Source organism: Nothobranchius furzeri, chromosome 15, assembly GCF_043380555.1.
Source record: "Nothobranchius furzeri strain GRZ-AD chromosome 15, NfurGRZ-RIMD1, whole genome shotgun sequence".
NCBI classification, from domain to species: Eukaryota; Metazoa; Chordata; class Actinopteri; order Cyprinodontiformes; family Nothobranchiidae; genus Nothobranchius; species Nothobranchius furzeri.
Genome location: NC_091755.1, coordinates 46,161,079 through 46,176,176, shown reverse-complemented (window position 1 = coordinate 46,176,176; position 15,098 = coordinate 46,161,079). Strand labels below are relative to the sequence as shown.

Below are 15,098 nucleotides of genomic sequence, written 5' to 3'. Positions count from 1 at the left end.
CCTCGACTCAGGACGTTGTGGATCGGTGGGCAGAATACTTTGAAGACCTCCTCAATCCCACCGACACGTCTTCCAGTGAGGAAGCAGAGTCTGGGGACTTTGGGTTGGCCTCTCAAATTTCTGGTGCTGAGGTCACTGAGGTGGTTAAAAAGCTCCTCTGTGGCAAGGCTCCAGGGGTGGATGAGATCCGCCCGGAGTTCCTTAAGCCTCTGGATGTTGTGGGGCTGTGTTGGCTGATGCGGCTCTGCAATATCGCATGAACATCAGGGGCAGTCCCACTGGACTGGCAGACCGGGGTGGTGGTTCCTTTATTTAAAAAGGGGGACCGCAGGGTGTGTTCCAACTACAAGGGATCACACTCCTGAGCCTTCCTGGTAAGGTCTATTCAGGGGTTCTGGAGAGGAGGGTCCGTCGGATTGTTGAACCTCAGATTCAGGAAGAGCAATGTGGTTCTCATCCTGGCCGTGGAACATTGGACCAGCTCTATACCCTTAGGGGGATCCTGGAGGGTGCATGGGAGTTCACCCAACCAGTCTACATGTGTTTTGTGGATTTGGAGAAGGCGTTCGACCGCGTCCTTCGGGAGGCCTTGTGGGGGGTACTCCGGGAGTATGAGGTACCAAGCCCTCTGAAGGTTCCTGTATACCTGTGTCAGAGCTTGGTCCGCAGCCAAGTGTGGAGCAGTTGGGATGCGAATCAGCTCCTCCCCTCTAAATCTGAGACCATGGTCTCAAGTGGGAAAATAAAATTCTTCAGTTATTACTAAAAATGAAAGATGCTGCTCCAGGTCATGATGAGATAAGTCTTATAAAGAAAATGGCTCCCTCTAGTGTTGAACCCCTTACTTATATTCTGACTTTGTCACTGAAAACAGGTGTTGTATCAAGGATTTTAAAAGTAGCTAAAGTAACTCCATTTTTCAAAGCTGGGGATGCTACTTTATTTCTCAACTCTAACTTTATTTATATATCACCTTACAGACACTTACACGCCACCAAACTGCTTCACAGACAGATGTTTTATTTTCATTCTTTTAAAAATAGTTAAAATACACATTAATCTCAAGCAACACATGATGACTATATGTTTCTTGTATATTTGTGTTTATGTTGTATTAATAATGTCTTTTGTGCAAACTATTAAAAAATCATTAAAAAGGTAGAATGCCTTCTCCGGGTCAGGGATGAGGTCCTGCCTCAAGTGGAGGAGTTTAAGTATCTCGGGGTCTTGTTCACGAGTGAGGGAAAACTGGAGCGTGAGATCGATAGGCGGATTGGTGCTGCGTCTGCAGCGATGCGGGCGTTGTACCGGTCTGTCGTGGTGAAGAGAGAGCTGAGTCAGAAGGCGAAGCTCTCGATTTACCGGTCGATCTACGTTCCTACCCTCACCTATGGTCATGAGCTTTGGGTAGTGACCGAAAGAACGAGATCACGGATGCAAGCGGACAAAATGAGTTTTCTCTGCAGGGTGGCTGGGCTCTCCCTTAGAGATAGGGTGAGAAGCTCGGTCATCTGGGAGGGGCTCACTGGTGTGTGTGAAATTTGTTCTCCTCAGTTGGCCTATCTCCTGGGGCATCTGTGAGCTGCAGACACGGCTGCGCTCGGGAACCATGTGATGGATTAACCCCCCTGTCCAACCCCTAAATGCTGAGTGTCAATTGGGTCACACTTTTTCTAAGTCTTTGGTGTGACCCCAACACGATTTGAATCCCGATCTCCCAGTCCCTGGGTGGACACTCATACCACTAGGCCACTGAAATGGTTAGAGGCCGTCGTCGTCGTCGTCGTCGTCGTCGTCGTCGTCGTCTTCCTCCGCTTATCCGGGTCCGGGTCGCGGGGGCAGCATCCCAACTAGGGAGCTCCAGGCCGTCCTCTCCCCGGCCTTGTCCACCAGCTCCTCCGGCAGGACCCCAAGGCGTTCCCGGACCAGATTGGAGATGTAACTTCTCCAACGTGTCCTGGGTCGACCCGGGGGCCTTCTGCCGGCAGGACATGCCCGAAACACCTCCCCGGGGAGGCGTCCAGGAGGCATCCTGACCAGATGCCCAAACCACCTCAACTGGCTCCTTTCGATCCGGAGGAGCAGCGGTTCTACTCCGAGTCCCTCCCGAATGTCCGAGCTCCTCACCCTATCTCTAAGGCTGAGCCCGGCCACCCTACGGAGGAAACTCATTTCGGCCGCTTGTATCCGCGATCTCGTTCTTTCGGTCATTACCCAAAGCTCATGACCATAGGTGAGGATTGGGACGTAGATCGACCGGTAAATCGAGAGCCTGGCTTTCTGGCTCAGCTCCCTCTTCCCCACGACAGATCGGCTCAGCGTCCGCATCACTGCAGACGCCGAACCAATCCGCCTGTCGATCTCCCGATCCCTCCTACCCTCACTCGTGAACAAGACCCCGAGATACTTAAACTCCTCCACTTGAGGTAGGACCTCTCCCCCGACCCGGAGGTGGCAAGCCACCCTTTTCCGGTCGAGAACCATGGTCTCAGATTTGGAGGTGCTGATCCTCATCCCAGCCGCTTCACATTCGGCCGCGAACCTACCCAGCAAGAGCTGAAGGTCAGAGCTGGATGAAGCTAGTAGGACCACATCATCCGCAAAAAGCAGAGACGAGATTCTCCTGCCACCAAACTCGACACACTCCACACCACGGCTGCGTCTAGAAATTCTGTCCATAAAAGTGATGAACAGAACCGGTGACAAAGGGCAGCCCTGGCGGAGTCCAACCCTCACTGGGAACAGGTCCGACTTACTACCGGCTATGCGGACCAAACTCACGCTCCTCTGGTAAAGGGACTGAATGGCCCTTAACAGAAAGCCACCCACCCCATACTCCTGGAGCGTCCCCCACAGGGTGCCCCTGGGGACACGGTCATAAGCCTTCTCCAAATCCACAAAGCACATGTGGATTGGTTGGGCAAACTCCCATGCCCCCTCCATCACCCTTGCAAGGGTATAGAGCTGGTCCACAGTTCCACGGCCAGGACGAAAACCACATTGCTCCTCCTCTATCTGAGATTCAACTATCGATCGGACCCTCCTCTCCAGTACCTTGGCGTAGACCTTTCCAGGGAGGCTGAGGAGTGTGATCCCCCTATAGTTGGAACACACCCTCAGGTCACCCTTCTTAAAGATGGGGACCACCACCCCGGTCTGCCACTCCCTAGGAACTGCCCCTGATGACCACGCAATGTTGTAGAGACGTGTCAACCATGACAGCCCTACAACATCCATAGCCTTGAGATACCCAGGACGAACCTCATCCGCCCCCGGGGCTCCGCCGCTGTGTAGTTGTTTGACTACCTCAGCAACTTCTGCCCCCGAGATCGGACAGTCCATCCCCAGGCCTCCCAGCTCTGGTTCCTCCTCGGAATGCGCATTGGTGGGATTGAGGAGCTCCTCAAAGTATTCCTTCCACCGTCCGACTATAGCCTCAGTTGACGTCAGCAGCTCCCCATCCCCACTGTAAACAGTGTGAGCGAGTTGCTGCCTTCCTCTCCTGAGGCGCCGGACAGTTTGCCAGAACCTCTTTGGAGCCGCTCGATAGTCTTTCTCCATGGCCTCACCAAACTCCTCCCACGCCCGAGATTTTGCCTCGGCAACTGCCACTGCTGCACCCCGCTTGGCTATCCGGTACCTGTCTGCTGCCTCCGGAGACCCACAGACCAGCCACGCCCTGTAGGCCTCCTTCTTCAGCCTGACGGCTCCCCGAACCTCTGGTGTCCACCAGCGGGTACGGGGGTTGCCACCACGACTGGCACCGGCCACCTTACGACCACAGCTAGCAACAGCCGCCTCGACAATCGCAGAGTGGAACAAGGCCCACTCGGACTCAATGTCCCCCACTGCTCTCGGGACGTGGTCAAAGCTCTGCCGGAGGTGGGAGTTGAAGACCGTCTTGACAGGTTCTTCTGCCAGGCGTTCCCAGCAGACCCTCACTATGCGTTTGGGTCTGCCAGGTCTACGCGGCATGTTCCCTTGCCATCTGATCCAACTCACCACCAGGTGGTGATCAGTTGACAGCTCCGCCCCTCTCTTCACTCGGGTGTCCAAAACATACGGCCGCAGGTCAGATGATACGACTACAAAATCTATCATCGACCTGTGACCTAGGCTGCCCTGGTACCAAGTGTACCGGTGGGCATCCTTATGTTCGAACATGGTGTTCGTTATGGCCAAACTGCGGCTTGCACAGAAGTCCAATAACAAAACACCGCTCGAGTTCTGATCAGGTGGGCCGTTCCTCCCAATCACACCCCTCCAGGTCAAGCTGTCATTGCCCACGTGAGCATTGAAGTCCCCCAGCAGGACAATGGAGTCCCCTGATGGAGCACTATTTAGCACTCGTCCCAGGGACTCCAAAAAGGGTGGGTACTCTGAACTGATATTTGGCCCATAAGCACAAACAACAGTCAGGACCCGTTCCCCGACCCGAAGGCGCAAGGAAGCTACCCTCTTGTCCCCCGGGGTAAACCCCAACACACAGGCAGAGAGTCTCGGGGCTAACAAAAAGCCAACCCCAGCCCTCCGCCTCTCACCCGGAGCAACTCCAGCAAAGTAGAGTGTCCAACCCCTCTCCAGGTCTCGGGTTCCAGAGCCAATGCAATGTGTCGAGGTGAGTCCGACTATATCTAGCCGGTACCGCTCAACCTCTGCCACAAGCTCCGGCTCCTTCCCCGCCAGCGAGGTGACGTTCCATGTCCCAAAAACTAGTTTTCTTGTCCGGGGATTGGACCGCCAAGGCTCCCGCCTTGGTCTGCCACCCGATTCACATTGCACCGGACCCTTCATGTTCCTCCTGCGGGTGGTGGGTCCACAGTTGGACGAGCCCATGTATCCGGTTCGGGCTGGGCCCGGCCGGGCCCCATGGGCGAAAGCCCGGCCACCAGGCGCTCGCTCACGGGCCCCAACCCCAGGCCTGGCTCCAGGGTGGGACCCCGGTAACCCTCCGGGCCGGGTACTCCGACTCTTCGTTTTCACCGCCATGAAAGATCCTTCGAACCGTTCTTTGTCTCACCCTTCACCTAAGACCAATTTGTCATGGGAGACCCTACCAGGGGCACTAAGTGCCCCAGACAACATAGCTCCTAGGATCATTAGGGCACTCAAACTCCTCCACCACGATAAGGTGACGGTTCAAGGAGTGGTTAGAGGCCCCTGAGACAATCCACCACATAACTGCAGGTGTAAGATGCTGGCAAGGAAAGCATCCATGGAAAGCCACAACCAAGTGGCTGGCATCATGTACAGAAACATCTGTGCAGAGTACGGACTGGAAGCCCCAAGGTCAAAGTGGGCAACACCCCTAAGGTGGCAGAGAACCAGAGAGCCAAGCTCCTGGGGGACTTCCAGATCCAGACTGACAAAATGGTGATGTGAACCAACCGGTCATTGTGGAGGTGGACAAACAACAGAGGACAGATGTTGGGGTTGATATGGCGATACCAGGTGATGCAACATCAGGGAAAAGGAACAGGAGAAACTCGACAAGTACCAGGGCCTCAGAGATGAACTTGAGAAAGCCTGGAGAGTGAAGACGTCGGTGGTGCCCGTGGTCATCGGGCAGTAACCCCCAGACTGGAGGAGCGGCTAAAGCACATTCCAGGAACAACACCAGACATCTCAGTCCAGAAAAGTGCAGCTCTAGGAACAGCTAAGGTACAGCAGAACACTCAAGTTCCCAGGCCCCCAGCAGAGGGTGAGGTGGGAATTTAATTTTGAATGTATACTAACACTTACTTGTCCATGAGAAAGTCGCCAACTCTGCATCTGTCCAGGTGTGTCCTTATATGCTCGTGCACGCCCTGTGATTGACAGCTGTATGTTAGCGGATGTTAACGCTACTGGCCAACACTGACGGCACTCAGTTTAAATTGCATGGGGGTCTACGAGTCAGGGGGTGGGCTTTACAAAAAGAAAAAATGACCTACATCATATCACAATACAGGATGGTTAAATGTGTTTGATGATCAGAAACATTTTGTGACAAACATGCAAAACAATAAGAAATCAGGAAGGGGGCAAATAGTTTTTCACACCACTGAATCTCCTCCCCTTAGCGTAGCTGCCACCTACCACATGACCAGATTTATGTTTCTTTCCTCCTGAAGGAAGAATTGAAAGTCCACTGAACTTGCAACCATTTTCCCTGTTTTTCTCCGTGTCTGGTTCGTTGACGTCACTTTGGTGCTGCGCATTTGTAGTCCTGGACTTATTTTCACACAAAACCAAAAATAACATTTCTCCTGTTCAAAAATAAGCGCTTTCTTGGTATCAAAATGCGTCTTTAAAATTCAAGGACATCATAGGTGAAATTCATGGCACACAACTATCGGAAATAGAAATTGCGTTTTTAGCCCCGTCGACTTGCGTTCATTTCTTCGTTCTTCCGGGGACCTGTGGTCCGGAAGTAGAAGGGCGTGGCTTAGGCTCCCTATGCTTCAACTTAAGATGCCAGGATGAAGACAAATCCAAGCCTGCAGCTGAAAACCTCGACCCAAACTAAAACAGCTGTAACATTTTATAAGTGGTTACTTTTAACCCTCCCACTGTCCTGATGGGTGACCCCGCGAGGAAAGTTGACCATTGAGCAGGGTTGATGGTTTATTCCTTGAGGTCCACGTGGCAGGGGTGAGGAGTGAGCACCACCTCACCCCTGCCATGTGGACCATCAATCCTGCTCAATGGTCAACTTTCCTCGCGGGGTCACCCATCAGGACAGTGGGAGGGTTAACAATCAATGGAGTATTAAGGTATTCAAGCAAATGTAAAATTCTATAAAAAATATGGATCATTCAAATTCAAAAATACTTTCTTAATCCCAGAGGGAAATTGATATCAAAATTATTGAGTCTTTAATATTCGATTAATGATGAAACTAGGTACTTTGGGTAACGCCAGGGAAACAACACTTTGTAATAATTTGACAGACAAAAATATAGTTGTAAGGTCTAAAGAGTCCTCAAACACTCCCCTTTCTGAGACGCTTAAAAAGCTCTTTTCATTTAATACATGAAGTAAATAGTTAAACGTTCGTTTGTTAATATTCTGATATTAATGTGAAGATGTAACTGATGATAAATCATTATTAAATGGCCTCTGTCAGAGTGCCCCAGGGCAGCTGTGGCTGCATTGTAGCTCATCCCCACCAGCGTGTGAATGTGGGTGTGAATGGGTGATGATTGTGTTGTAAAGCACCTTGGGGGGTTCCAGGACTCTAACCCTAACCCTACATCAAATACGTCATTTATAAACATAAATCACTTTAGATAAAACAGAATGTGATTGTCAACAACGTGTAGAGTTAGGAAATGATTTATGAGGGGGAATAAGAATCCTTTTATTGAAAGAGTAAAGTCTCGTTTTCTGCAGTAGACCTTGCAGCTGCAGCTCCACGTCAACATGAGAGGTTGTTCAGACAAAGTTCCCAGATGGTGCAGCTAGAGGAGTTAAGCATGGAGTTGTTTTACAGGGAAGAACACAATATTCCTGGCACAAGGAACCTGCTGGACACGACTGTCTGTTGACATTGCTGAGGCAGGCTGTGGACAAATAACCGTGTTGGACTTCTCCTACACTACATGGCACAACTCATAATGGAAAGAGCCAAGAAAGCACTACTCAAAGAAAGGAAAAGACATTACCCCAACAGAAACAAGTGGAAAATGAACTGGAAAACAGATGCTTGGATCTCAAAGTGATCTTCACGGTTGATTACAGGGAAAAAAAAATCCAAGAAAACGTCTCATTAAGCCCCCAACGTTGTGTACAACTGACCACACAGCACACAGCAACCCACCGGTAAAAGCTACAGCAAATCTACAGAACAGGCTTTCAACGCAAACACGGTCACCGGTGACTTCAGATGGTGATTTTCTTTTTGGGACTCTGGTGGTTTGTCCTAAAGCTGAAGTGGTAGCAGCCGGCTGTTTCTCCTTCTCTGATGTTACCGAGCGGAGAACCTCTCACCCGGGGAAGTTCGGCGAGACCGACAACCGGATGGCCTGATGGTTGTTTTGGGTCTGGAATGTGTTGTTGGTGGAAGTTTGTAGACAAGTGGGAGCGAACCACTTTATTAATCTTTTAAAATGTTTTTTATATCTCCACAATATATTTATAACTATACTATTAGAAAGTGAAGAAGCATGAAAAATTGTTTTAAGCTCATTTATTTTCCTAATTTGCCGTTGGAGCTTGAAAGGGCGAGCTCCTAAGCCCTGAGCACCATCGGCCCAGAGGAAAGGAAGCTAGCTCTGCTCCTCATCTTCAATGCAAATGATCCATTTGAATATTCAAAAGAGTGCGCGTGATGGTTTTAAACACTAATGAGGACAGAAACAGCAGATATTAAGTTTTAGCTCCACTCTGGGTTAACAGAGGTCATTCTTTATCATTACAGCTGTTTCCCCATGTCTACAACGTCTTATTTAATGTAAAATACACACATTTATCACTTTCAGATCCGCTACAGTATATTATGGGATGTGTCGCTAGCATGCTCTGGGTTTCAGACTTTAATGTAATGTATTCATGAAGCTTCCAGATGTTGTCCGCGGACGTTCTCCTGCTGCAGCTCACACACACACACCGTAGTCCGCTGGACTCTGACTGTTCCCTTCACACAGGAACCAGAACCTCCTGGTGTTGTTCTGCAGCTTACGAGAGATGTTTGATTAACCCTAACCCATTCTACCCGACTCATGAGAAGTTCAGATGGACAGGGGCGTGTCCAGGGAGTGGCCTGGGGTAGCACATGCCACCCTTAGAATCGGATTGGCCACCCCACTAAGTTCCAGTTTAAATTGACTTTACATTGTCGACAAAAGGCTTGGGTTGTAAACTCCAGAATAGTGTGGTAGCATGCACCTTTCACCTCGTTTTCTAGCCCAGGCCTGTAGTATTAATATTATTTTATGTTTTTTCATATTCACATACATAGTATTTAGAGTCTCACTCAGCTCCAGTTGGTGGAAGTAATGCAACAAGAAGTGACTTGCTAACCACCACAAAAGTAGAAGATGAAGAGGAAAAAAATGGTGATTGTGCAATGTGAAACTCAAAAATTCACTAGAAAGTAAAACAAATAAACGATTTGTGTCAATAAATAAATAAGCATAACCATTGGTGCCACCCATGAATAAACAAGTGCCCCACATGGGCCACCCCGTTTTAAAAGTCCTGGACACGGCCCTGCAGATGGACCAAGTCCAGAACAGCAGCTTCCGGATAACGATAAGAAGCTGGGAATGTTTAGAAACGTGGATTCTGAAACAGGAAGAACAAGCAGATGATGGATTACTGTAAACGTGCTGTTGGATAAATCCTATCGTATTGTATTTCCTCCTGCCCCGGCCGGGGCAACAGATGAAATCGAGCTGATGGCTAATTCTGATACAGCTCAAAGCCATGCACTGGGCCACCAATTATTCCTTTTTGAGACCCCCCACTTATTCTCTTGGGAGGGGGTGGGGGGTTACGTGCTCTGCCCCTTTTCGGCCACAAGATGGCCTCGGTGGCGTCTGCCTGCCTGTCTCAGCTGTGTGTGACGGGTAATCATGGGTCAGCTGTTAAAGGCTGCTCTCCTGCCCACGATCTTTGAGAAGGTCCAGGCTAGCGAAGGCTCGGCAGAGTTTTTGCTAATCTCTTCTCCTCGTGTGTGTTTGTTAGTCTCGGCCATAAGGTGCCGGGAGGGGGGATTAACTAACCGAAACTCCGAGCTAATGGAGGGACGTCCTGTTAGGCAGGGACGCTGGGAAAAGTCCACAAACAACGTCAAATAGCCGTTCCTAGATCGGGGTCACCAGAGAGTCAAAATCTAATCCTAATACCAAATCGAAAACCTAAAGCCGAGATTAACAAACACACGTTACACACAGCTGAGACAGGCGAGGCAGAAGCCACCGAGGCCATCTTGCTGCCGAAAGGGGGCAGAGCACGTAACACCCTGCAGAATAAACAAATTCAAATAAATTCGCTGGTCAGGGTTACTGTTCTGACATTCAAACCAGCCTCAAAAACCCAAATCAGTTCAGACATTCAGATCACCACACAAAAATAACTAAAGATACTTAAAAACTCCATCATGCGCTCCACGACCCGGACGTTTCCAGGATAACTACAATCGTCTTAACCAAAGTTATTAGAAAACACAATTTAATTTCATATCTATTCATTTTTCTTAGATCAGATTGATTAACTGAACTTTCTACGCAGATGTTTATCCAGGAACCCTCTGGAGTCGGTGGTACAATCAGCCGTTTTCACCTTTACATTTCCTCTTTCTTGTTGTCCTTATCAAAGATTCTCCCATTGTCCTGCTTCTTCCAGCTCAGTTTAAGATTATCCTCCAAGTGTTGGTCCTGCAGCTTCTCTTTCAGCTGGGAATGAAAAAGCACAGATTAACAACATTCATACTTTAGTAAATCCCTGTAAGGGAGACGATAACGTTATCAAAGGTGAAGAATATATTTTTGCATCATATAATGTTTACTTTACATTTACAACAAACAAACAGTGACCTCACCTGAAAACAGCCTGCAGAGTCCTGGATCCCTGCCCATAATCTAGACTAGACTAATAATCCAGATGTTCCTGCTGTTTTAACTGTGAGGTGTTTATTAGTTTGTTAGAGAATTCTTTTGATTTAACATTTTGAAGTCTGATTCCTGAAATATTAGAAAACTTAAACGTATTTACTGGCTAATGATAATATAAGTATATAAATATCTACATTTGTTTTTATCTAACTACACAAGGGTGACCTGGCACCTGCAGTACTTAGACCTCCCACCAGATGGTGGAAGAGAGGGTTTGTGAGGAATGTACTAATCTTGTTAAAGAGGCGGAGCTTTAAGATTTACAGATGAACTTGTTTTTGGTTGTAATCGGGGACTTCCTGTGGGGATTTTCAGATTAGAGAAACTTAACTTACCTGCTCCAGGATCTGCCGCTGCACAGTCGATTCGTTCAGATCCACAGACGAGTCTACGGCCAGTTTCAGTTTCACCACACACTTTGTATTTTCTGTGCAGGAGATAATATCAGCGACTTAGAAAGGACGGTTCTAATTGAAATGTGCGCTGTTCAAGAGCGTTTTATTGAAAATAAGCTTACATTAAATATAGCAAAAACAAAATGTGTGCCGTTTGGTATGCTAATAAAACTGATGTTAAGCTGCAAATAGATGGATGTGAAATTGGAATTTATTTATTTTTCCTTGGAATAATAATAGATAATAAATGAAGTTGGAAACCAGTAATTAAACATGTATATAATACAGGGTATCTGCAGGATTAAGGGAGCCAAATTTAAGACTTTTTAAGCCCTTTTTTAAGGCCACTTTGACCAAATTTAAGCAACTTTTTAAAATTAAATTTAAGCTTTAATTTCCAGCCATTGCCTGGAACCGGTGCTAACCACGTCGCGAACGTGGGATTAACCATCCAGTTACCATCAAACTTGCACTTCCCCCTTGCAAGCTCCCACTAGCTTAACCAGCTAATGTGCTCATCTAAAAATAGCCCCCTTTCACAACCAACTGAATGTGTACGGTTCCGCTTATCATACACAAAAAATGCTGAACACTCGAAAATCACGAAAATTTTATAGAATTAAAAGAATCTTGTTTATTGGGTCTTTGGTAATTTAAGACCTTTGGAAACTGTATTTAAGGATTATTTGTCATTTTTAAATAAGACGTTGTAGACATGGGGAAACAGCTTTAATGATAAAGAATGACCTCTGTTAACCCAGAGTGGAGCTAAAACTTAATATCTGCGGTTTCTGTCCTCATTAGTGTTTAAAACCATCACGCGCACTCTTTTGAATATTCAAATGGATCATTTGCATTGAAGATGAGGAGCAGAGCTAGCTTCCTTTCCTCTGGGCCGATGGTGCTCAGGGCTTAGGAGCTCGCCCTTTAAGGATGTTCAAGGCCTTAAATTTGGAAAAGCAAATTTAAGACTTTTAAAGGACCCGCGGATACCCTGTAATAAGGGTGAGAGAAGCATCTACATCACGAATAACGCTCAACAGTACTTGGATTATAAATCACTCCATGTCCTTTATTATTCATTGATTTATCCCTATCTTATTTACTGTGTAGAGGTATGGGGTAACACTTCTAGAACATCTATTGTACCCTTGTCTATCATGCAGAAAAGAGCCTTGAGAGTCATTCACAACGTCAGACAGAGGCTATCATTTTCAGCCCTAAGACTTCTCCAAGCCCCGAACTGACCCTTCCTTTTATCACAAGTGGGTTGAAAACCAGTGTCACAAACTTAGGGGTCATGATGGATGCCAACCTAAAACTGGACATTCATGTCAACCAGGTGGTTAAGACCTGTTTTTACCACCTGAGGCGTCTCTCTAAAGTTAAGCCCCTTTTAAAAAGGCGTCACCTCCATTCAGTTGTCCATGCCTTCATTACCTCCCGTCTCGACTACTCTAACTCTATACGGTATCTCCTCCTCCACTCTCGCCCGCCTTCAGCTAGTGCAGAACACTGCAGCCCGATTCCTGGCTGGCACCAGGCAGCGAGAACACATCACACCGGTTTTGGCAAATCTCCATTGGCTCCCCATCCATCTCCGGATAGAGTTTAAGATCCTGGTTTTTGTGTTCAAATTCCTCAATAACTTAGCACCTGGCTACTTGTCTGAGCTCATTCACCCTCATGTCCCTACGCAATCCCTCCGATCACCCGACCAGTGTGGCGTTTACATCGAGCTCCGCCTCTAACCAATCAGCGAAGTTTATGAGGGCGGAGCTATTCGACATAGAACGTTGGTTACGTACTGTAACCCCATAAGCATCTTGGCTCCGCTGGTTCAGCCTCATGGAGATGATTTATAGGGTTGGGACCCGCCACGTGGGCGAGCATTCACTAAAAGCTCTTCAATGTATGGACGGTAATATGAGATTATAACCAATCAGCGAAGCTTATGGGGCTTTGGGGTTACTGTACGCAACCAACGTCCCAAATCCCATTAACAATAATGCTCGATGTGCTACCCGTTAGCTTCTCCCTGCTAATATCCCGCCATGGCAGGAGAGCTAGAAGGCCAGCGTGGTTAGGTTAGCGCTTGTAAGCATTTACAAAAACCATCGCTCCAGTAGGACTTGGTTTTTTCTGGCAAGGAGAAGTGAAACATGTTGACCTTTGACCTGCCTCAGTATAATAATTAAATAACAGCAGATAAATGAACCCTGAGACCTGGAAACCAACTCTGGAGGCTAACGGATTCATGTCTTACCACTTAAGCAAACAAAAGCTTTCTGTGCACTACAGCTCCAGTCCTCCCAGCGTCCAGCTCCACTTAGGTACGCCGTGGCACAGTTAGAGGTCAGACCATCGGGTTTGGTTGATGACCAGTACATAAATGTGGGTGTTCTTCCATTCACCCACTTCCACGACTCTCTGTAGAGACCAATCCAGGCTACCTGGCCTGCAGGTATCAACTTCATCACGTTCTGGTTCTCCGACATGTTCCTCACGCTGGCCAGGTCTGTGTGGTGTTCCCTGCAGTAGCTCTGAGCATTCGTCCAGTTCATGGTGGTGTTGATGTAGGCAAATGTTGCGTCCTGCCCTACACACAGACCATAATAACACATCAGAGTGTTATCATCCATCTCCATGGCAGCACTTCTACATCCTCACCTTTGACATCAGAGCAGATGACGTCTAGGGACACGCCACAGGTTCCATCGCTCCATCTTCCAGCCGAATCCATCCTGACGCAGTAAACGTACTTTCCGAAGCTGTTTGGGTAACCGCTGCCCCAGTTCCTGAACTCCGTTTCCCAGTTTCTATAGAAATCTCTGTCAGCCAGGGACCACATCCAGATGTTTTTGGTGTCGTATAATCCAATCCAGGCTCGCTGCGAGGAACCGTTCTCGTTAAACATAGAAACATTTGATTAGTGAAGAAAATAAAACTGTCCAGCGGCTCTCCTTGTTTCAGATCCTGGTTACGCCTCCTTGGGACAGCGTGTCCCCTAAAGAGGACATCAGCTTCTCATCTATGATGTTCTACACAGGCTGGTGTTATCGTTAGGAGACAACATCTGCATGATTAGATTTTTTTCATCTTGACCAACTGAATATTAATGTGAAAGAACAGGAAGTGAACAAGTGTTTACGTCTGCAGGGGTCAGAGAAAATCCCACTAGTTAAATCAACAGATAAAATTAATTTCGTACGACCTTTTTTCAGCTTCACAAACCAAACCCTCGTGAATCCGGAGCTACGGCGTGACCTCATGTTCACCCACACTCATGTTTTCATCTCAGATTCTTGACTGGGAGGAATGTTTCCCTCCATATTTCATAAATCTGTTTTTTTTTATTAAAAGTTTCTGTAGTTTGAACCCAAATCAACACGGTGCATGAAAACTTCTACCATAAATCTGAAATGCTGATTTTTTACCTGGCTGTAGGACGGGTAGACCATCTGGCTCAGGTCTGCCAGGCGGATCAGGGCATCTACGTCCTCCATGTCGTCTACGATGGCCAGGTCTGTGAACTTCTCTCTGCAGTGTCGCTGCGCCTCGGTCCAGTTCTTCACTTCATACACAAAATGGTAGCGGTGCACGGCGGCAAAGTGCGGCGCTGCAACGACACACACACACACACAAGCCTCGGAGTAAACACCACCCATGCAGACATGTCTATCAGAAATGTTAGGAGCAGCTTTAGGACCTGAGGCAGCGACGATGAACAGCACGACCTTCTCCATTCCTGCAGCTCGGCTCTCCTGCAGCATTTCTATTTGCAGATTTTAACACACCAAAAATATTTGCATTTCTGCTGATTACCTGAATAATTTACAATTCAAAACCATTCACATAGCTTTTCTTTGTATGGTCAAGGTCACGAGTCTCACCTGCTGATCTTCGTCTCCCTGAGGAGGAAAAACACAAAAAAAAAAACCCCAGAAAACAGCTTTTAACCCGAGGCTAACGTTTATTAGGAATTGTACTGTTGCCGTCTTTCCTCAGCCCCCCCCCGCGGAGACATGTCCACGTGTCTCTGGTGACTGACTGGGCTAGAGGCCCTGGTGAGTTCAGGACCAGCAGGTTTAAATGTTAAACAAGA

General features: G+C 47.8%; 1 protein-coding gene across 2 annotated transcripts; it reads right to left on the bottom strand.

Annotated features, from left to right (window-relative positions):
• Window positions 1-6,731: 6,731 nt before the first annotated feature.
• LOC107374102 (macrophage mannose receptor 1) lies at window positions 6,732-14,970 on the bottom strand. Of its 2 annotated transcripts, XM_015942253.3 has the most exons (6): window positions 14,703-14,970; window positions 14,431-14,612; window positions 13,664-13,883; window positions 13,260-13,592; window positions 10,934-11,025; window positions 6,732-10,379 (listed from the first exon to the last, which is right to left on the bottom strand). In XM_015942253.3, the coding sequence occupies exons 1-6, from the start codon at window positions 14,764-14,766 to the stop codon at window positions 10,269-10,271; spliced, it is 1,002 nt and encodes a 333-aa protein (XP_015797739.3). In that variant the 5' UTR covers window positions 14,767-14,970; the 3' UTR covers window positions 6,732-10,268. The 2 variants fall into 2 exon arrangements, with proteins under 2 accessions (XP_015797739.3, XP_015797737.3); XM_015942251.3 differs by having other exon boundaries at window positions 14,431-14,970.
• Window positions 14,971-15,098: the final 128 nt, after the last annotated feature.

Excerpts from the sequence above, each read along its gene's own strand:
- LOC107374102 (XM_015942251.3), bottom strand. The coding sequence starts at position 14,766 with ATGCTGCAGGAGAGCCGAGCTGCAGGAATGGAGAAGGTCGTGCTGTTC. Across the intron at positions 13,884-14,430 it reads TCTACCCGTCCTACAGCCAG|CGAGCCTGGATTGGATTATA; the intron begins GTAAAAAATCAG and ends GGTTCCTCGCAG. Across the intron at positions 13,593-13,663 it reads CATCTGCTCTGATGTCAAAG|GGCAGGACGCAACATTTGCC; the intron begins GTGAGGATGTAG and ends GTCTGTGTGTAG.